General features: G+C 59.1%; 4 protein-coding genes across 5 annotated transcripts; 2 read left to right on the plus strand and 2 right to left on the minus strand.

The window, feature by feature from the left end:
• Positions 1 to 2,377: 2,377 nt before the first annotated feature.
• Positions 2,378 to 5,108, plus strand: LOC309832239 (uncharacterized protein; the record flags this gene model as incomplete). Its single annotated transcript, XM_082669863.1, has 3 exons — positions 2,378 to 2,866; positions 3,048 to 4,196; positions 4,586 to 5,108. The coding sequence occupies 3 exons, from the start codon at positions 2,378 to 2,380 to the stop codon at positions 4,646 to 4,648; spliced, it is 1,701 nt and encodes a 566-aa protein (XP_082525989.1). The 3' UTR covers positions 4,649 to 5,108.
• A 46-nt stretch (positions 5,109 to 5,154) lies between these two features.
• SAP25 (Sin3A associated protein 25) lies at positions 5,155 to 6,646 on the minus strand. The gene is made up of 6 exons (XM_082670266.1): positions 6,492 to 6,646; positions 6,181 to 6,281; positions 5,986 to 6,092; positions 5,743 to 5,890; positions 5,569 to 5,666; positions 5,155 to 5,486 (listed from the first exon to the last, which is right to left on the minus strand). The coding sequence occupies exons 1-6, from the start codon at positions 6,635 to 6,637 to the stop codon at positions 5,193 to 5,195; spliced, it is 894 nt and encodes a 297-aa protein (XP_082526392.1). The 5' UTR covers positions 6,638 to 6,646; the 3' UTR covers positions 5,155 to 5,192.
• A 570-nt stretch (positions 6,647 to 7,216) lies between these two features.
• LRCH4 (leucine rich repeats and calponin homology domain containing 4) lies at positions 7,217 to 19,814 on the minus strand. Of its 2 annotated transcripts, none has more exons than XM_082670265.1 (18): positions 19,567 to 19,814; positions 15,895 to 16,039; positions 15,620 to 15,746; positions 15,319 to 15,424; positions 11,513 to 11,649; positions 11,278 to 11,393; positions 11,038 to 11,137; positions 10,701 to 10,791; positions 10,528 to 10,604; positions 10,358 to 10,419; positions 10,131 to 10,247; positions 9,951 to 10,019; positions 9,754 to 9,857; positions 9,541 to 9,624; positions 9,231 to 9,316; positions 8,920 to 9,057; positions 8,750 to 8,827; positions 7,217 to 7,355 (listed from the first exon to the last, which is right to left on the minus strand). In XM_082670265.1, exons 1-18 carry the CDS (start codon positions 19,784 to 19,786, stop codon positions 7,251 to 7,253), a joined length of 1,962 nt encoding a protein of 653 aa, XP_082526391.1. In that variant the 5' UTR covers positions 19,787 to 19,814; the 3' UTR covers positions 7,217 to 7,250. The 2 variants fall into 2 exon arrangements, with proteins under 2 accessions (XP_082526391.1, XP_082526390.1); XM_082670264.1 differs by lacking the exon at positions 7,217 to 7,355 and adding an exon at positions 8,220 to 8,438.
• Positions 12,216 to 12,803, plus strand: LOC309832038 (dihydrofolate reductase-like; the record flags this gene model as incomplete). Its single annotated transcript, XM_082669554.1, has 1 exon — positions 12,216 to 12,803. Exon 1 carries the CDS (start codon positions 12,240 to 12,242, stop codon positions 12,801 to 12,803), a length of 564 nt encoding a protein of 187 aa, XP_082525680.1. The 5' UTR covers positions 12,216 to 12,239.
• Positions 19,815 to 19,899: the final 85 nt, after the last annotated feature.

The raw sequence follows: 19,899 nt of genomic DNA on the forward strand, positions 1-19,899 counted from the left end.
ATGTGGAGAGCCCATCCCACTGCTGCCCTGCACCTGGCAGCGGGATGCACAGGTGGACCTCCTCAGGTTGGGGGAGGTGTTCTCACCCAACGGAGCTGAAGTTCTGTTACTTCCTGTCCCGGGGGAGCAACACGAGTTACCAGGGCAACAGGCTCAACTCAATCTTGTCTGGGTAGAGCCAAGGGCAGTGTTGTTGCCAGGGCAACTGATTAAGTCAGTCGTTTGGCTCCAGGCTTTTCCTGGTACCCAGCAGGCTAAATCACCTGGCATTGATTACCAACCCACCCGACCACGTTTGCTTGTCCAATCCCTGCTGCTTCCTGCTTTATCTTTACCCAGCACTTAGGGGTTCAATGACACAAGGCTGTCTGGAGCTGGTCTCTGTGACAGCGGCTGTGATTTCACAAGGACTGGGGTGCTCCAAGGTGGACTGGTTGGTGGGAAGCGGGAAGGAGCAGATGTGAAGAGACCCTCCTGTGCGTAGCTTCAAATCAAACCTGGGGAGTAAGGCTCCAGGCAGGAGCGCAGCAGGTACGTGGCCCCCATGGGTGCCCTGCTCCTCAAGGCAGCACCAAAACTAGGAAGGGGAAAGGCCTGCAGATGTCTTTTGTGTCCCCTGCCACTTCTCCATGGCGCATATGTTGAGGCCACACTGGAGGCTATGACCTTGAATATACTTCTGGTGTCCACTTCAGGATCTCTCACATACCTGCCTCTCCCTGGCCAACACCCATCAACGGTGGAGGCTGCCGCTGGCCCACGTGCACCACCTGAGCTGCCGCCACCTCTCTGGCACCTTGGAGAGGCTTTGGCTGACCTGGGGGGGGGGCACCTGGAGCAGAACCTGGGCGCTGCTGCCTGCTGGCCAGATGCCCATCCTCATGATACCAGGTGGTGCCCTGCATCACACTTTCAGCATGACCCTTAAAGGGCGTTCAAGAATCTGAGCCTTCCTGCACACCGCACGCACTGTTGGCTTCTCCAGTATTCCAGCTCATAGACCAACCCCTTCCTCCCACGCCTGGGAAGTGGAGGAGCCCGGGTGGGAAGCCCAGCCCTTCCTACTCAGGCTTTCCTGGCCCTTGGACTAGCTGGAGAAAAAGAACCAGGTGGCCTTGCTTCAGTACTCCTGGTACAGCTCCTAACTCACCTGAAGGCACTCCTCCCCAAATACCATCTTTAATAGGGGCCACAGCTGCCCTCTCCCAAACCCTCAGCTCCCCCACTGTAGGTGTCCTACTTGCCATGACAGTGAAATCATAAGGTCCTCTAAGGCCCCCACCCATGTGTCAACTACCGGTTTGTCTCACAGAGTGTGCACTGACCGGCGCCATCGCCCCCAACGTGAGTCAGTGGTCCTTGGAAGGATCAGAAGTGGGGTGTAAAAATGTCTGAATCCCAACCCCATTTCAAGCCTCCCGGGATGCAAGGGGCAAAGAGTACCTCCGCCAGTGCAGAGAGTCTGCACTTATGTGATCAGAGCCTTCAGCTGGCCTGGGCAGCGTTATTTTTGAACAGAGGTGGTGAGAAGGGGCTGAGGGCAATGGTGCAGCAAGAGGGCAGTGCCCCTGAGAGATGGTCTCTTCCTCTACTGGCTCTCCTTCAGTGCCACTTGACTGGAACCCTGGTGGGTATGGTCTGTGCACAGGGACCGATCCAGAAGTTAACTTACCCCAAGACACCTCCTATGGCCCCAACCCCGCAGAGAAACTGAACCTCCAGCTCCTCCAAGATCAGCATAGGCCAGTGCTCCGTAGCCCTGGCTCCTGGGATTACTTGGGAAGGCAGAGAACAGAGCCACTCCTGGGTGGGAAGAGGAGACACCATTCTGAGTGGGGAGTGGCAGAGGCCGGAAGGGGGTGCCACTGTAAGGGTGGCCCGGCTCAGTGACCCGCTCACCTCCAGGACTGCAGACGCCACCAGCGCGGTCACCACAGACGTGGCTCCACGCACACTCACCTCACCTCACCGCTTTCTCGGCCGGCCGGCAGCTCAGACCAGTAGAGACGCCACCCCACCCCCGCCCCTGCAAAAGCCCAGTCCCAGGACACGGGGTGGGGTGAGGCGGAGGCCGCCTCTCCTGGATTTGCCCACTCACACTCCACTCCCACCGCCCGGCGTCCAGCTCCGGGGCGCGCAAGGGTTAACCTCGCAGGGGTGGGGACTTCGGCGCGATCCGCGCTGGGAGGGAGGGGAGAGGACAGGAGAGGAGGCGACGAGAGGCGCAGGGGTCAAGCCTCAGAGTCTGTCGGAGCCTCGGGTGTCTCAGGCCACCGGGCAGCCACTGGGGCACACGGTGCGGACCCCCTGCCCCAAACTTCAAGTCGGGAGTGGGGGGAAAGACGCTGGGCATCAAGACGGGTGGTCGCCTGTCAGGATGCCGCCCCCCTCTCCAGGGGCCGCTACGTCTACCCCACCTCTGCCGTTCCAGCCCCTGCTCCGGACACTTTACTGCTTTGGGTCCGGGATGAAGCCCGGAGGCCCCACGACGACCCTGGAGTTCGAGTCGGCCGACGTGGCACTGGGTCCGCCGCGGCCCTGGGCCTGCCCGGCTGACGTGCGGCTCTGCGGCCACCTGCGGAAGCAGAAGTCCCAGCGCCGCCGCTTCTTTGTGCTCCGCGCCTACCCGCAGCGCCTCGAGTGTTACGAGAGCGAGAAGAAGTTCCGCGCCGGCCGAGCGCCGCCTAAGTTCAGCGTGAGCCTGGAGGGCGCGTGCACCATCAGTAAGCGCGTGGACGCGCGTCAGCGACACCTGATCGTCCTGTACACGCGCGACCGCAGCCTGGGCGTGGCGGCGGCCAGCGAGGCGGAGCAGCAGGCGTGGTACAGCGCCCTGCTCCAGGCGCGCGCCGCCGCCGCCGGTGAGGCCCGAGCCCCGGCGGGGGGGGGGGGGTGCGGGGGAGGTGGATGATCGTGGATTTGGTTTATCCGTAGTCTGTCCCTTCCCCCGCTCTCCGAAATCAAGACCAAACGTGAAGGGTTTACACGTTTTCAGTTCCCGGGCCACAGTGAATCCAGCCTGCCGGCCCGGGAGCCCCTGTCACCAGACAATTGTCTCTCCAGGTCCCGACTCCCACGAGGACCCAGGGGCCTGGATCCTCGCTCCGTTTCAGGACGTCTGGCCCGTGACGCTGCGACCCAAGGGGCTGGGGCGGGCACGAGGCCTGGGCAGCGGCGACTACTGCCTGTGCCTGGGTTCTGGGGTACTGAGCCTGCTGCGGAAGCCCGGGGGCAGAAGCTCCAGGGCCTCCCGGCCATCTCCGCCGCCGGCCCTGCGCTTGTCCCTGCTCAGCGTGCGCCGCTGTGGCCATGCCGACGCTTTTTTCTTCCTGGAGCTTGGCCGCTCGGCACCCACGGGTCCCGGGGAGCTGTGGCTACAGGCGCCCGACGCCGTCGTGGCCCAAAGCATTCACGAGACTGTCCTGGCCGCCATGAAACGAATCGGGGACAGTGGTGCCGGCGGCAGGGCTGAGCCACTGCCAAGAAAGCCCCCGACGAGCGCCTCCACACCCTCTGTCCCTCAATCTTATGAGACCCCAGCCTCTGCGGCCCAATCAAGCAGCCTGTACCGTCCGGGGCGCCTGAGTGAGAGAAGCGAGCAAGCAACCCTCAAGACCCTGGCCAGGCCGGGGGCAGCAGCCTCACACCCCGAGGGGTTGGAGCTGGGCGGGGTCTACATAACCAAGGGAGCCAGGAGTGACTACGAACCCATGGGGGGCGGCCAAGCCAGTGGCTACATGGTGATGGCAACCCCGGGCCTTCCTGCCTCAGCCAAAGCCGCTTCCCACCAGCTGCTCCAGGATGGAGGGGTCACTGAATATGTGTCCATGAGCCTCTGTGCACCACGGTCCTTTTCCTCGAGCTTCTTGCCTCTTTCCTACAGGCCTGGGGCCGGGGAACCTGGACCCGGGCTCCAAGGCCCTCATCTAGGCGTGGGAGACGACTGGGGATCCGCAGGGGCTCAGCGCTGCTTGCAGCCGCCGTCAGAGTTAGCCGGGGAGTACGTGTGCATTGAGTACGCGGCCGCCGACTACATAGGAATGGGCACTGACATCCCCGAGCCCCCTGACGGCGGCCTCAACTATGTAGACCTGGACCTGGTCCCTCCCCTGGAGGTGCAAGGCGACGCCCCCGGGGCCAGGAACCGCCCACACAGCTACGCACACATCGAGTTCCAGAACCTCGGGGAGGCCCCGGTGAGGAGACCCCCGTGGCCCCTGGGTATAGCTGATGGATGGAGAGACAGACGGGAGTGGAGGAAGAAAAAAAGGGCAAAGTTAAGAATGCCTTCCTGCCCACCCCGCTGAACCCCATAATCCCCTCCTGCCCGATGGAGAGGCTCTACAGCCCAGATGTCCCCTAGGACGTGTGACCAGCAGAAGCGCTGAGCTGCCCCTTAGGACGGGCTGCCTAAGGGCTCTGCCCCTTCCAACTGTGGCACCTGTGAAGTCTTCGGGAGGAGGTTCCCCAAGAAGTTGGATTCTTTTAAGGGAGAAAATTCTAGAACTCTTCCCCCCTTAAAACAAAACCCCTACAAATTTCTGGACCTTCTCAGCCAAAGCCCTGACCCTCTGTTTCCCCACAGAGTTCCTGCAGCATCGCTCCAGAGTCTCAAGTCAGCCTTGGCCCCACACCCTGCCTCCAATGATGACGACCACGAAGACAGAGATCTACCCCTCCCCCCACACACACACACCTGCTGTGCTTGCCTGGTGTCGGCTGAACTCCTGGGACCCCAGAGCAAGAAGGATGAGAGCAACAGGTATCTTACACTAGTGCCCTCCCGAAGTGATGACACCCCCTACCCCCTACTTTGCCTCTCCCAACGCCAGCTACGTGCTCACACAATTCTCCTTCTCCCGGGCCTGGCAGAACTGATGGAGTCCTTGCTTCTAATATACTTAATCTAGTCTAGGGGTCTATACTGTGCACCCCACCCCCATTAAAGTTTCCCTGCTGGGTGAGCCTGGAAAAGTCTTAGGTCCATGGATTCCCCTGCCCGACTGTAGGGGGAATGAGTAACAAGAATCTGAGGGGAGAGCAACCAAAGCCGTGGTGGAAGAAGAGACCCCATCCCTGCCTCCTCGCCCCACTCTGCTATCTGCCACAAGGAGCCAGTTTGCAAACCAACACTGTTTATTGTCAACAGAACCTGCCTGGGGAAGTAAGGGGCCCACTCTCCCCCAGAGGGGCTATGGACCTTGGCTGTCTGGGGCCCGTGGGAGAGATGGGTCCATGCAGTGAGAACAGCTCTGGCCACCACTGGCACCTGGGTGGTCAGAGGCAGGGTCTGGGGGGCCAGCAGGGGGCATGGGATCCCCCGGGGAGCTGGGTCTTGGCTCCCCCTGGCTCATCTGCAGGAGGCCAGTGAGGGCGATCAGCTCAGGCCCACTGAGCCAGGCGGTGGAGCAGCCAGAGGATGGAGCGGGGAGGACCCTGGGGGACATGACTGGGGGTGGGAGCAGCAGCTTCAGAGAGCCCATCACCTGAGGAGAAAGAAGAGGCAAGTGTCTCCCCCCGAGCCCTGCGTGAAGGCTGGGGTGAGGCCAGGGCAGGAAGAGCACTCACCTGCTGACGGGCCTGAGACCGGTACAGGGGAACACGCTGCCCACAGGGCAGCACATGGTCAGAAAGAAAGACATCTTCACGGCACATCACCGGGAACCCTGGGGAGGAGAAGCTGCTAGGGTGGCAAGCGCTGCACTGGTTCTCCGCGGAGCCTGAGGGGACCAAGGGCCATACCTGCATCCCTGGGCACCTGCTCTCCACTCTGACGTCCTGCTAGACTGGGCCTGAGGCCTCTGCCTGAGGCTGCCTCGTACAGAGGGCAGAATGAGGGATGGCGCAAGGTCCGGCCTGAGAAGGAGGTGCCTGACTCACAGCTGAGCCCCTGTGGAGGGATGGGAAAGATTCCTGGAGCTTCAGCCCCCTCCCAAGGCATCCCTGCCCCACCCGAGGCTGGTGCCACAGGTACCCCCAACTCACCCACACCAGCTGAGGTCCCGGTTTAGCTTCACAGCTGGGGTCCTGTGGCGCCAGCAGGGTCATCCTTGACGGGGCCACCTCCCAGGTCATCTGGGGGGGGAGGGGAACTGGGGGGGAGGACTTGAAGAGATTAAAATCGGCTCAGGAGTCGGTAAAAGGGTCTTGGGGGTAAAGATGGCAGGACCCTGTACCTACCTGGGGTTCCCGGTGACCGCTCGGCAGTCAGGCCTGGGGGCGGCCGAGGCAGCTGCTGCTCTTTCTGGGTCCAGGAAGGCCTTCGGGACCAGGGCTGAGGACTGGGAAGGGGCGGTACTGAGATGCTTCGGTCACAGCCTCCCGCAATCACCTCCCTGCTCCAAGTCTGAATACTTCCAAGGCCGGGCCAAGGGTCCGCGGTGCGGGGAAGCTGATCATACCCTTTCTTCGCTACTAGGAACAACTGAGATATTCTCACACTGTGGGCCCCCGTCGGGTTTCGCCCAAGTGCCGCTGGCAGAGCCCCTCACCTGTCCTGTGGGGTTGTTCTTGGCTCCCGCAGGGCTTCCTCTCCAGAGTCCCAGGCCTGGCCGGGGTCGCTGCCCGCCGAGGGGCCTTGTTCCTCGGGCGCCTGCTCCTCACCCGCGCCCCACCGCCGGGGGGTCCAGGGCAACATGCCGCGTCCACGCGGAGGGCAGGTCAGGGCCCCGCGCCGCCCGCCTGGCACCTCCCGGCTCCCACTCGGGCGCAGCCTCCCTCAGCGGCCCGCGCTGCCCTGCGCGCCCAGCTTGCGGCCCACCTCTCAAGGCTTCGCGGCGCAGGCGTCCAGCGCGTTTCCGGGCCACGTGGCGCACGGTCCCGCCGGGAGCCCGCGAGCGCCTCCTGGCGGCGCGGACAGCGGGGCCGCACGGAAGGGTGAAAACGGCCAGAGGGAACTGCGGCGCCCGCGCGTGGAAGCTACACCGTCCCCAGCACACAGCTCGTTCGCAGACACACACACACACAGCTAAGGGGCAACCTAGAGGGCTTCCGGCTTCCGTTTATTGCACGTGACACGACACCCAGCCCCCAGTCTTCCATCCCATACCCTCGACCACGCCCAGAGGCGGCCTCGCGCCTTGCTGGGCCAGCCTGCTTCCAAGCTCCCGGGCAGACAGGTGCCCGAGGCACAGGGCCAGGCCCGAGGCCGCCCTCACCAGTCCTCGCTAGAGAGCAGAGCCCAGGTGTGGCTGTCTTCTCTGTTCCTGGGGTTCCCGCCGGGTCGGGCCCCTGCACCCCGACCTCAACCCCTAAGGCCGTTCCAGCAGTGCATGGATGACAGCAGCGATGTAGGGGAGGCCCCTTCCCGGGGCCCCCTCCTCTTCCAGGATGTGGTGGGGCTGGCACAGGGACTCCTACAGGGAGGGGCCCAGGTTAAGTTCTCCTTGTCACCTCCTCCTCTCAGCTGTAGGGTGGGAGACACCCTAAAGGAGCCTGGGCAAAGGAAGCTGACAGAATGTAGCAGGCAAGGGTCAAGGGCACCCTGGACATGGCTTGGGGACAAATGAGATGCAAGGAAGCTGCCAGAGGATAACAGAAGGGAGATGACACAGGGGGCCAAGGCTCAGAGGGAAGGACAGACCTGCCATTTCCAGAGGGAAATGCTGGAGTAGGCAAGCTGGCACATAGAGCCCAGGGGACATGGCCAGGGATGGGCCCCCGGCACAGCAGGAGCAGACGCACGCGCGCGCGGACACACACACACACACACACACACACACACACACACACACACACACACACACACACACACACACACACACACACACACACACACACACACACACACACACACACACACACACACGCAGCCACGGTCTGTACAATTTATACAAGAGACAGAGACCCAGCCTGGGCCCCTGCATCCCCTACAAATATAGAGTTCTCTCTACAAAATATAGATAATTTAGCCCCCTATAGCAGCTGGGGGGGGGGGGATGGTGCAAGAAGGAAGGTTAAGACCCACCCTCTAGGGAAGCAGAGGGCAGGGCAGGGAGAGGACTTAAAAGGCACCATCAGCACTGAGAAGGGAGGGGCTACAGGAGGGTGGCCAGAGGCTGGGGACCCAGGGTCTGGGGGCACCAGAGTGGGGCCTCTGAGGTCAGTGTTTATGAGGGGAGGGGGGTTCACTAGTGTCTTTGGTAGGGGCTGAAGGCACCACCAGCGGGGAAGGGGGTTTGCACAGGAGTCTTATAAATAGAAGTAGGGCAAGGGGGTAGGGGGAGGGGTGACGTCAGGTCCTAGGAACCCAGGAGCCGAGTGTAGACGACACAGAGCAGCAGCATGAGGACCACGTAGAAGAGGACGAAGCCTCCCAGACCAGAGGGGGGCCAGAGGGGCGGGGGGGACCTGCCCCCCGCCCGCTTCACAGCCTCCAGGGTGGTCCACAGCCCCTGGGCAGTGCCCTGGAGGAGATCCGAGGGCGAGCACAGGTCAGCCTGGGAAGGGAGAGTAGGACAGATGGACAAGGACAAAGGACGTCAGCAGCAGCAGCAGCAGCAGGACAATCCTTCCCACCCCCTGCCCTCACGTGCCAGGGCCAGAGCCACGCCGACATGCAGAGTGCAAGGAAGGGAGGCATGCAGGGGAGACATGCGGGACAGGGGCTGGCGGATGTGCTTCCTGTTGAGAAGCAGACACCCCCGTGAATGGAACCCTGCCATCCATGCAGGGTGCCCCGCTGAGCCCAGGACACTGCACCCTTTATAGGAGAGACCAGCCCTGGGCCCCTGAGAACACACCCCCATACCTCAGGCACCCCCATTTTTCGACAAGCTTCTAAGAAACTCTCCACATTCTTCCGAGACTTGAGGGCACTGAGTTTTGGCTGGGGGTGGGTAAGAAAGGAAAAAGAGAGTAAGGGGGAGGCCCCAGGAGGCCCCGTCCCAACCCCTACTTCCTGCCTGGGCCCCAACTGACCACAGCAGGTGAGGGCACGTGAATGAAGGGCACGGAGCGGGGCCGCAGCTGGTTGGCCAGCTGACAGAGGATGACCCCATTGGCTAGAGCCTCTGCCAGGTCCTCGGGTAGGGGCCGCTGCAGCTGGGACTCAAGCACCTGGGAGGCAGGGGAAGGAGGGGGAGAGGTCAGGGTCAGCAGGGAACGCCCTCCTGCCCCTTCCGTCTCAGGGGAGGTACCAGGGTAGGCAAAAAGGCTGCTGAGGGAAGCCGGGAACCTCCAGGCACCACGCGGAGCCCAGGCTCCACCCACGCAGACCCCACCTCTCATACCTGGCGCAGCTGAGCCATCACCTCCTTTTCGTCCAAAAGCTGGGGGGATCGCCGAGGTCTCAAGACAGAGTCCGGTGAGGAAGGGCCTGGAGAGAGAGGAGGGTGTGGGGCCGCCTCTACTACGCACCATCGACTTTGCAGCCCGGTCGCAGGGTCTGGCACCCACATCACCTGCCTCTCTGCGCTTGTGGGATTTTCAACACAATGGGACAACTGACCAGAGAACTCCCAGGCCAGAAGGGATGGCCCCAGCGCCGGGGTTAGTGCTGGATTAGCACCGGGTTAGTACTGGGGAGGAGGGAAGACCCACCTGAGCTGCTCTGAGAGGAAGAACGGAAGAGGAAGCTGTTTGGTCTCTGAATGGAGCTGAGTGGCCGGGGAGCAGGTGCGGTTGCTGGAGGCCAGAGCCAGGGGGCAGGAGAAGCATCCCCTCAGTGTCCTACTCCTCCCTCAGGCCACCAGGTCTCAACCCGCCCCCCCACCTACACAGGCCCGCACCCTCCTCCCAGCGCCGCCGTCCCACCTGGTCCCGCTGTAGGAAGGGGCTCCTGGGAGGTGGAGGCGGGGGTGGGAGCACCCTGCCCCCCCGAAGCTCCCAGCTGGGTGGCATTGGACTTGGGCTTGCCGCTGAGGAGAGACAGAAGGGGAATCGAGGGGATGCTCAGGGGAAGGGCGTGTAAGGCGAGGACCGAGAGAGGCGGGGTCCAGGAGGACACATACTTGTAGGTGGCCTGAGCGGACGAGGCGGCAGCACCCCCGCCAGAAGCCCTGACCCCCAGCTTCGGAAAACTAGAAAATGAAGGTGTGGGGTCAGCAGTGCCAGGCGGGGCTCCGCCAACCCCGAGAGGCAGGGAAGCTCAGGAGGCCTCACCGCCAGGGCAGCTGCTCCCACGCCCACACCTGTCCTTCCTTGGGGAACCCCACACTCCACTCTGCTGCTGCTGCCGCCGCTCGCGCTCCTGCCACAGCTGCAAGGTGTCTGGGCGCCGCCTCTCCTCCCCTGCCGGCTCCTCCCGCCTGCGGGGCAGAGGCAGGATGAGAGGTGGAGCGGGCCGGAGGAGAGGACAGGGGGGCCGGCGATGAAGTAAGTAAAGGGAGGAGGCGCCGCCTCAGGTGGCTCCGGGTACCTGCTGCTTGGTGCCCTCTCCCCATCCCCTGCCACAGGGCTCGATTCTGGTGGCCGCTGCTCCTGAAGAAAGAACAGCAGAGGGGCTGAGGGGGTTGCCCGAGCCTGCACTGGCTCCCCTCCTCCAGCTCTCTCATGGTGGATGGACAGGCGGACGCGGGCTCCCCTCACCTCGCCAGCACCTCGCTCTTCGTCCTCCCCAGGGACGTGGCTGTCGATGAAGTCAACCTGCTCAGGGTCTCCGTCAGCTAGAGAGAGCAGTGCGCATCAGCGAGCCAATGCGGGCGTTAGGCCCTCGTCCATGCCCCGCCCCCCGGCCCCTAGCCCGTGACCCCACTACACACCAGAGCCATCCTCCCGCCGCTCCCTGGGTCCCCGAGGCTCCCGGGCCAGCTCTGAGATCCGGAACGACAACTCGGAAAATTCATCAGTTGACTGTAAATGCAGAAATGCAGAGATAGGAGACAGCCTCTCTGGAGTCCCGGGGCCCATGGGGTTCAGGGCCCCAGGCTCTGCTGCTGAGCCAGCCCTTCCCCGCGAGACACTTGGGCGAGCGAAGGAAGAGGACTCCAGCCATCACCAGTCACTCTGAGCTTCAGAGGTAGTAGGCGAAGGGTCCCGGCTCAGAGGTTCTCCCCTGGGGCTGAGATCCCCCATGATCCTTGGAAAGGAGGCCCTTACCTCATTTCCAGACCACCTCTTGCTGCCACTGTCAACGCTGTGGAAGCCTGAGTCCAGCCCTCCGTCATACCGACGTCCCGGAAACAAGTCCTCAGCGGGGCTGGGGCCAGCCAGGGAGAGCTGGTCAGCTCCATTCTGGGCAGCAACCCCGTCATCCGCCCTCCAGAAACCATGGGGTCCCTGGTGCTAGGAAGGGGTTTAAGTATCCAGGGGCTTCCTTCCTTCCCACTTGAAACTTACCAGGGGCTGAAACTCGGGGGGCGGGAAGGGGCCAGGTCCCCCAGTGCAGACCCCCCGCGCCGCCCAGCCTCTGTTGACAAATACTTGAAGATGTGAAGTTTCCCCTTCAGGCAGATCTAGATGTGGAGGCGCATGGGGGGTAGTTAGGGGAAGAGAGGGGGGCCTCCCAGATCCTGCTTGGCTACCAAAGGGACCTATGCCCCCAACTCCTGCCCATTCTCAGGCCCGTCCTCACCTGTGCAGGCGGGCTTTGCAGGGGGTTGCTGTCCAGCAAAATGACCTGCAGGTGCCTAAGGCGGCAGAAGGAGACCGGGATGCGGGAGACACGGTTACAGGAGAAATCCAGGCGGACAAGAGGAAGGTCTCCCAGCTCTGGCGGTGGGTGAGGGAAGAGTTAGAAGCATGCCCCGGCGCGGGGCCTTGTGCTCACTTCCTCTGCCCCCTGCTCTGGCTAGTGGGTCACCCCTGGGGCCGCCGCGCCTCCGCCCTGGTTGGCTGAGGGCACTCCCCAGGACCCACCTCCCTGCTCCTCTTCCCGCTCAGAACAACTTCAGCTGCTGCCCACCCCACGTGCTTCCCTCGCCTTGTCCTCCCACCCCACCACCACTTCCTCCTTCTCAAGTGTCCGTCACAGGGCCCAAACCAAGCTGTGCCACCGCGTTGCTCAAAAGCCTTCCAGGATCTGCAGGCGGGGCTGCTGCGGGTTAGCGGGCTGCACCGTGCACAAAGGCACGGGGAGAGGGGGCTGCTGCGACCGTACAGCGCTCCACTAGCCAAGCCCTGGCCCACCCGCAGGAGAGGGTACCCTTCTCCACTTCTCAGAAAGGCACAGCTGGATTAGTGGTGCCCTGAGACACAGAATAAGAATAAAAATCACTGCTCTGAAAAATTTTGCGCCAAGCTGGCAGGTAATCCCCGTGTCAGTGTGACATGCTAGCTCGGAAGTGTTTTCTGCCGCTATCATGGTTCGTCCGCTAAACTGCATCATCACTGTGTCCCAGAACATGGGCATCAGCAAGAACGGGGACCTGCCCTGGCCCTCGCTCAGGAACGAATACAAGTATTTCCAAAGAATGACCACAACCTCTTCAGTAGAAGGGAAACAGAATTCGGTGATTATGGGTAGGAAAACCTGGTTCTCCATTCCAGAGAAGAATCGACCTTTAAAGGACAGAATTAATATAGTTCTCAGTAGAGAACTCACGGAACCTCCACAGGGAGCTCATTTTCTTGCCAGAAGTCTGGATGATGCCTTAAAACTTACTGAGCGACCAGAATTAACAAATAAAGTGGACATGGTCCGGATAGTGGGAGGCAGTTCTGTTTATAAGGAAGCCATGAACAAGCCAGGCCATCTTAGAGTATTTGTGACAAGGACCATGCAGGAATTTGAAAGTGACACATTTTTTCCAGAAATTGATTTGGAAAAATATAAACTTATCTCAGAATATCCAGGTGTTCCTTCTGATGTCCAGGAGGAGAAAGGCATTAAGTACAAATTTGAAGTATATGAAAAGAACAATTAACGTGAAAGTGTTTTCTGATCTATTTCAAGCCTCCTCCTTCCCCCGAAAAAATTATGTATTTTTTGTTGTAGAGACTTTTGTTGACTTTAGATCTGTGGATAATTATTTCTAAGCAAAGTACTTTTATTCCCCATTAATCTTAACTAGACTGTATCAGATACCATCTGTGAAACATTTCTTGCTGTAACTTCCTGAATGTCCACCAAGAGTCAAGAATAGGTGAGCAGCACCTGCCTAGGGCAGAACGTCTACCAAGACAGCCCGAAGTGGGAGAGCGCCCTGGCAGCATGAGCTGAAACCAGAGCCCATAGAGCTAGGAGCTAGGCAGATGGGTGCAAGGTCAGAAATGGATTATAAACAGAAGAGCTAGCATTCAGTTATTAGAATCAGATCAAAAGAGGGACTGTGAATTACTTTATATCACACTTCTGAAAAAAATTCTCTTCACTCAGACCAGGAATCAATAAGTTGAAAAATCCAGGATATTCCACAGGGATAGTAAAGAGGCAGGTACAAGACTACCTTTTTGGTGGTTAAAGGAGAAGGTCTGAGACCTTAAAAAACTTTGTTTCTGATCTTCAGTAACATTGCATGGGATGTTACAATGACAGAACAAGAATTGGCTGCTCTTTACAAAAAAGAATAATCTAATATCAAGCATAATGGCTAAAATTAAAAATTCAAAGAGGTAATAAATTGAGAATGAATATTGCTAGAAACCAAAATTAGCAAGTTAGAAACTAAACTTCACAGAATTAAAAAATGAAAATTAAAACATGTTTTACCCAACACGTTAGCAAAGATTCAGATTATGTATCCAAAAAAAAAAAAAAAAAGCATTTTCTGCCTTATAAATTGGTACAACCTTTTTAGAGTGTAAGTTAGCAACATCAATTAAAATTCAAAATATTCTGGGTTTGGACCCAGAACTTCCACTTCTAGAAATTAATCCTGAACAAAGAAATGGACCCAAGAGTATTTGTTGCAACTTTTTTTTTTCAAACTTGGAAACAGCCCAAATGTTGATTAATAAGAAATAACTAACCAATATGTCTATAAAATGTAACATCTACAGCAGTTAAAAACAATGAAGTACTGACAGGAAAATGCCAAAAATTGCTAAGTAAAAGAAGGAAACTGTGTATAATACTCAAAATGTTTAATAAATGTTCATGTGTGGGGAAAAAGCAAAAAAAAAAAGAAAAGAAAAGAAAAAATCACTGCTCTCTGGTCAAGCACCCCTCCCTGGTTAAGGAGTTCATGATCTGGCTCCGCCCATGTCTCGCACCTCGCTGCCCACCCTCACACCACATCAGACAACCCTCCACCCCCTTTGTTCTGGGCCTCTCCACATGCTGTCTGCTCAGGTAGGAGAACCCCATTTTTCTGTCCATGCATCTTTCAAGGTTCAGCTTAAGGGTCATTTCTTCTATGAAATCTTTCTAAACACTAGGTTGGAATTTATTGCTCCTTCCTCTGGGCCCCCAGGGCATTTTGCTGGGGTCTCTTTTATGGCCCAGAGAGAGCCCTGATCAAATGCTTATTTGTACCCCTACTGTCTTAGAAGGAAAGAAGGAGTGGGGGGGAGCCTAGAGAAAATGGATGGCCACCTGACTCCCCTCTCTTGTTCTTCAAAACCATGGGTAGCATGGCCCCAGCCTTCCCACCTAGCCCTGGCTTGCCTTTCTAACCACATCTGTGCTGGACCTCCGTGCTTTACACACAGGGTTGCTTCTGCCTGGGTTGCAGAAGGATGGAGAACTCTCCTTCAAAGGTCAGCTCCTGCTGCACCTCTGGGCTGACTGAGGCCTTCCCCGGGTCCCTGAGCAGAGCCACACGGCTCCCTCTAGCCCCTACGGCGCTAAGTTTCCTGTTCTAGCGCTTCCCTCTGCTTGTCTCTCCCCATTAAGCCACTAAATCTTAAGAGTTGGCCCCAGATCTGAGTGACATCACTCACATCTACCTGTTCCCCACCTAAAACACAGGAAACACACACACACAACAATGCTGGCTGAATAAAGGAAGGTGTGCCTGCTTTGGAGCAAAGGCTATCAAGTGTCGGGTGCATCACAATTAGCCCATTAAAATGGGGTTGCCTGAGCTCCAGCTCACTGGTTCAGAATCTCTGGGGAGGCAGCACAGGACCTCACCTGACTCAGGTTTTGAGAGCTTCGTGGGCGCTAAATGGTAACACTGGGTGACCTTGAGGGCTCCTCTTGACTGTGAAATTCTACAGGGTGCCAATGCACTCACCACTCCCCTTCCTGTACCCTTCCCCAGATTTGTCAAGCACGGCTAATAACCCATGCTTTGCCAGCCTCAGAGGGCTGCTGGTCAAGAGCAAAGAAAATAATTTACAGCATGTCTCATGCATTGCAAAACCCTAGGCAACTAAGGCATTATTTTTCCTTGAAGATTCCTTGTCTGTGACTCCTCCAAGGTAGATACACAGACACAGACACACACACAGACACACACACATCCTCACACCCCTCCAGTGCTTCCTTTTCCTCACCATCAGGCAGGGCGCTGAGCTGGTTCCTCCGAACATTGAGATCCCGCAGGGAAGGGAGGCCACACAGCTCCGCTGGGAGAGATGGCAACTCATTGCTGCTCACATCCTAGGATGAGGAAAGAAGTAGGGAAGGAGCCACAGACCCCGAGCATCAGAAACCACCTCCTGGACCTGGCCACCTGCTTTAGTCTCGGCTTTTCCCCTAGGGTGCATCCCTCCTTTTCCTGCCCTCCCCCGCCCCCCAGAGGTCCCTAGTGCCTGGCTCATCAGTCCCTCTTGTCACCCTGCTCCCCATCCTCACGAGCTGCCGCAGGCTTCCCAGGGCGCTGATGTCGGGAGGTAGGGCCCCCAGTTTGTTGTTGCTGACAATGAGTACTCGCAGGGGCAGCTGGCAGATGTAGGGCGGCAGCGATGACAGCTGGTTTCGGCTGTGGGAGGGAGGAGGGCAGTGGGCTCACCCTCCAGGCATGGCGCTGTCCTTTCAGGGTCACCGGGAGGGTCACTCAGGGTGCTGTTCACTGGTACTTGGGGCCGAGAAGGACCACCCCCTACCCTGCAGTGGCCCTGCCTCCCTACCTGAGGTTGAGGTAGGTGAGAGCTGTGAGATTCCCCAAGGCTGGGTTCAGGCATCTCAGACAATTGTGGTAGAGGCTCAGACCCTCCAGGGACACCAGCTGGCACGCTGCCTCTGGCACCTCGGGGAACCGGTTCCGGGACAGGTCTAGGGGAAGCAAGTGTCAGCGGAGAGCTTGCAAAGACCCAGCCCTGGACAGGAAGACCTTGAACTTCCCCAGAGCCAAGGAATCAGACCTATAAACCTGGACCCTCTGGAGCAAGAAGAAAGCCTTCCGTAACCTGGAGCCCATTCCAAGCGTAGCCAGAGCGGCAAAGGGAAGGCAAAGGCCTTGGGGTCTCTGGGCTGGAGAAGCCTAGACTTGGGGGAAGGGGGCGAGCCATGAACACCATCTTCAAACGCACAAATGCAGGGCTATCCTGTAAGGGTGGCTGGATTCTATAACTCTTGTGGTTTCTGTTGTTCTGTGATGCCTGGAGAGGTGGAAGGCAAAGGTCACAGGAGAAGGTTGGTGCTCCAAAGCAACTAGCAAGGTGATGGGCTGGGAGGTTCAAGGTAAGAATATGAACAACCCCTGGGGGACACGACCGAGAAAGCTCACCCCTCCTAGGCGCCCTGTCTCCCAACCTCTACCTATTTTCCACCAAGGGTTATTATAGCCTGGCTCTGGAGACCTGACACTGGCCACCAAGGGTTATCATAGCCTGGCTCTGGAGACCTGACACTGGCCACCGGTTTTTCACCAGCCCCTGGGATCAGCAAGCCACGTCCAAGGGACTATGAAGTCACAGATTCCCAAGGACCTGGAGAGAAAGGCAAATGGACCAAGCTGGAGGTGGGAGGTGGAGTCCCAGGCACACCTTCCTCAGAGCTGGCCTCCTTCCTGCCCTCTTACAGTCTCAACGGCCTGCTTCTACTTCCTCTCTTGCTGACCCGGACTTCAGACCAGCTCCTTTGCCTCGAGTCTTGGGCACGGGCGAGGAGTGGACAGGGCGGAAAGGACGGGAGAGTCTACTAGCATCCTTTTATCTCAACCAGCGGCTTGCTAGACCAGTGCAAGGCGTCCAGTACGGGGTTCCTGCCAGTCTGAAGGCTCTCACTGCTTAGACTGCTACAAGCCCGGGTCTCTGCTCCCTCTGCCCAGCCTGTATTGGGAGGGGCCCAGGGCCTGCTGGGGAAGTCCCAGGGAACAGAGCTTGGGTGAGCTTCTTAGAGGGCCCTCTCCACGGAGGGGCAAGCAAAAGCCGAGGGGAGGGGAAGCGGGGGTATATCCCCCAAGGAAATGAGTCTTGTGACAGGAAATGAAGTAGAAATAACCTGTCAGGTTCTGTCTCTGGGCCCTGTGTTTACCAGGGCGGACGACAGCCTGACGCCCCAAGAACCCTCTCTGCTCCCAGCCCTGGTGTGCACAGAAAAAAGACCTGTCACAGGAGAAGACAGTTCCAGAGAGGGTTGGAGGATGCGATGCAGTCCTCCCGCCCTCCCCCTCCACCTGCCCGCTTCCTCTGCATCCACAAATGTGTGTGCTGCACGCGCATGTGGATGAGGGGGGTGGAGGGCAAGCTGTGATGGGGCGGGCCAGGGAGCGGGGGCAAAAGCTCAGAGCGAGTGAGCGGAAGGGAGCGGGGCTGGAGGAGCAGTGCACAGGAGGCACAGGATGCGGTCTGCGAGAGAATGAGCTGCACTTCTCTTTTGTGAGAGCAGCCCTTCCCCCCACCTCAGGATTCATCCTACTATCAGGGCCCGGGGACCGAGTCCAAGGGACAGCAGGGACCTTCCACACAGCACACGTGCAAGGAAAACGCTGGTTCAGAAAGAGCTGCGGAAGCAGGAGGAGAGGTTCCACAAGATTCAGTCAGCAGAGCTGAAGTTTTTAGTCCATCAGGGTTGAAGGGCAAGGAAGTGTGGAGAGCAGGGTATGGGCAACAGACTGGGTTCCTGTCACTTCCTCTTTCCACCCCAAGCTACAGGCACCCTGCTTGGGGAGAGGGGCCGGAGGAGAGAGTTCTGGACGAGAGAGACCCACCTGGCCTAGAACCTGGGCCCTGAAAGGACTGAGGATTCCTGTGTGGAGAGCAGGGTAGAGAGAGGTTCTCAGGAAGCTGGGATTGTCCCGCTTGCCCTGGAGAACGGGCTGCACCCTGAGCCGGAATGCTGGGGGAGGAGGCGGAGAGGGGGTGGGAGCTGGGAGGGGGCCCGGGAGGTCTTGGGAGTTTTCCCCAGGAGTCCACTCACACAGACAGAGCCCTAAGGAAGTAAAGAATAACATTTGGTCTCTGTCAAAAAACAAGCAAGGGGGAGGGGAAAGGGAACAGACGGCAAGTGTCACACAGCTGCTGAGGTCAGTCTGGAGCTGGGGGGTTAGGCGGCTCGGGGAGACTGAGAGGGACAGCAGTGGCTCTCGGCTGCCCTGAACTCAGGCTGCCCTGAACTCACTCGCCGAAGAGTGGGCGAGTGAGTTTACCTAGCAACCCAAGACAACGGGAGTGGTTTCAACTGGTTCTCTCCAGAACAGTCGAGGAAAGAGTGTGCGTCGGCGCCCACTAGGGTGTTTGCAGGCGAGCAGGCACCTGCTAGGGGGGCAGTGCAGTCCCAGGGCAGTGGCATCAGGGGGACACTCTCATCCAGCCCCAAGTCCCACCCTGGGCTCGGCTGGGGTGGGGCTTTGGGAATGCAGTCCTCCACCCCTCTTCCAATCCCCACCCCCCAGCTGCCAGCCCAAGGTCAGAGTTTGCCTCCTGAGCAGCTGAGCCTGACTCACTCGTCACAGTGGAGTCCCTGCACCCTACCATCAACAGACACCAGGGTGGAGGGATCCTATGGGTGGGGGACTAGGAAGGACAGTTGGGCCATCTCTAGCTTCCCAGCACTCCTAGCTGGGAGATAAGATTTCCCTCCTTTCAGCAGCTGCCTCAAGTCCCTCCCCCGTGGGGAAAGCAGAAACTGAAATGGGAATTCTAGGGTCTCTGTGAGATCACAGGCTCCACAGTGACCTCACACACGCAAGAAGGAGGAGGAGTCGCAGATAAAGGAGTCAGGGATAATAGGAGGAAGAGCTCGCGGAGAAAAGAGTTGGGGGAGGTGGGAGATTTGCTTTTTTCCCACAGGCTGGCTGGGGGAAGAATGGAGAGAGTCAGCGGCCTTAGGGGGCGGGACTACAAGCAAAGGAAACAGAAACTTGGGGCTGTCAGGGGCAAACGCATGGAAGCGGGGGCCTGGGGCTGCTCTTATCTTTGGTGGAACAGGGGAAAGAGTTGGAGACTAAGTGGAGAAAGAGAAAGGAGTCATGGGGGGGGGCTCGTGAGGGCTGCTTTATGGAACGATCAGAACTGAGGTTGAAGAGATCACGCAAATGAGCCAAGCAGGTGAGGGGCAGGACCATTCTACAGGTGCGCAGATATGCAAATAAAGAGAAGCGGGGCGGGGTAGGGGGGCGCTCACGACGCTCGGCCAGAGATTCTTGAGCGTTCCGTGCAAACCAGAAAAGCGCTCATTGTCTAGTAGTTCTTAAGGTGGGGAGGGGGTGGTGGCAGACTTATGCAAATCAGCAGAATCTAGAACTCCGACGGCCAGGTGATGGGGCGGGCCAGACTCCCGGGCCCGGGAAGAAACAAGCGAGGGGCGGGGCTATGCAAATGAGGGTCCCGGCCGGGCTCGGAGCCGGGTGCACTCACCAGCCTGGGTGATGTCTGACAGGTCGTAGCTGCGGGCCGCGCCCCGGGGGAAGTGCTTCAAACGCCGGTTAGACAGGTTCAGGGTCCCGGTGGCCACGGCCTCCTCTAGAGCCCGCTCTGCACTGCGGCTCCCGGGCAGACCCGGAGACCCTGGAACGGAGGTCGTGGCCGCCGCCTCCTCACCCCCGGCGGCGAGAGAGGCCGCTACCGCCGCCGCCATCCGCTCCCGGCGGCTCCCGCTGCCTGACTGACGGGACCGGCCGTCCCTCCTTGCCCCTCCCCCTCCTCGGAGCCGCCGTAGTCGCTTCCAGGGGGAGGAAGCGGGCTCAGGGA

This window comes from Grampus griseus (genome assembly GCF_964374135.1).
Source record: "Grampus griseus genome assembly, chromosome: 14".
Lineage (NCBI taxonomy): Eukaryota > Metazoa > Chordata > Mammalia > Artiodactyla > Delphinidae > Grampus > Grampus griseus.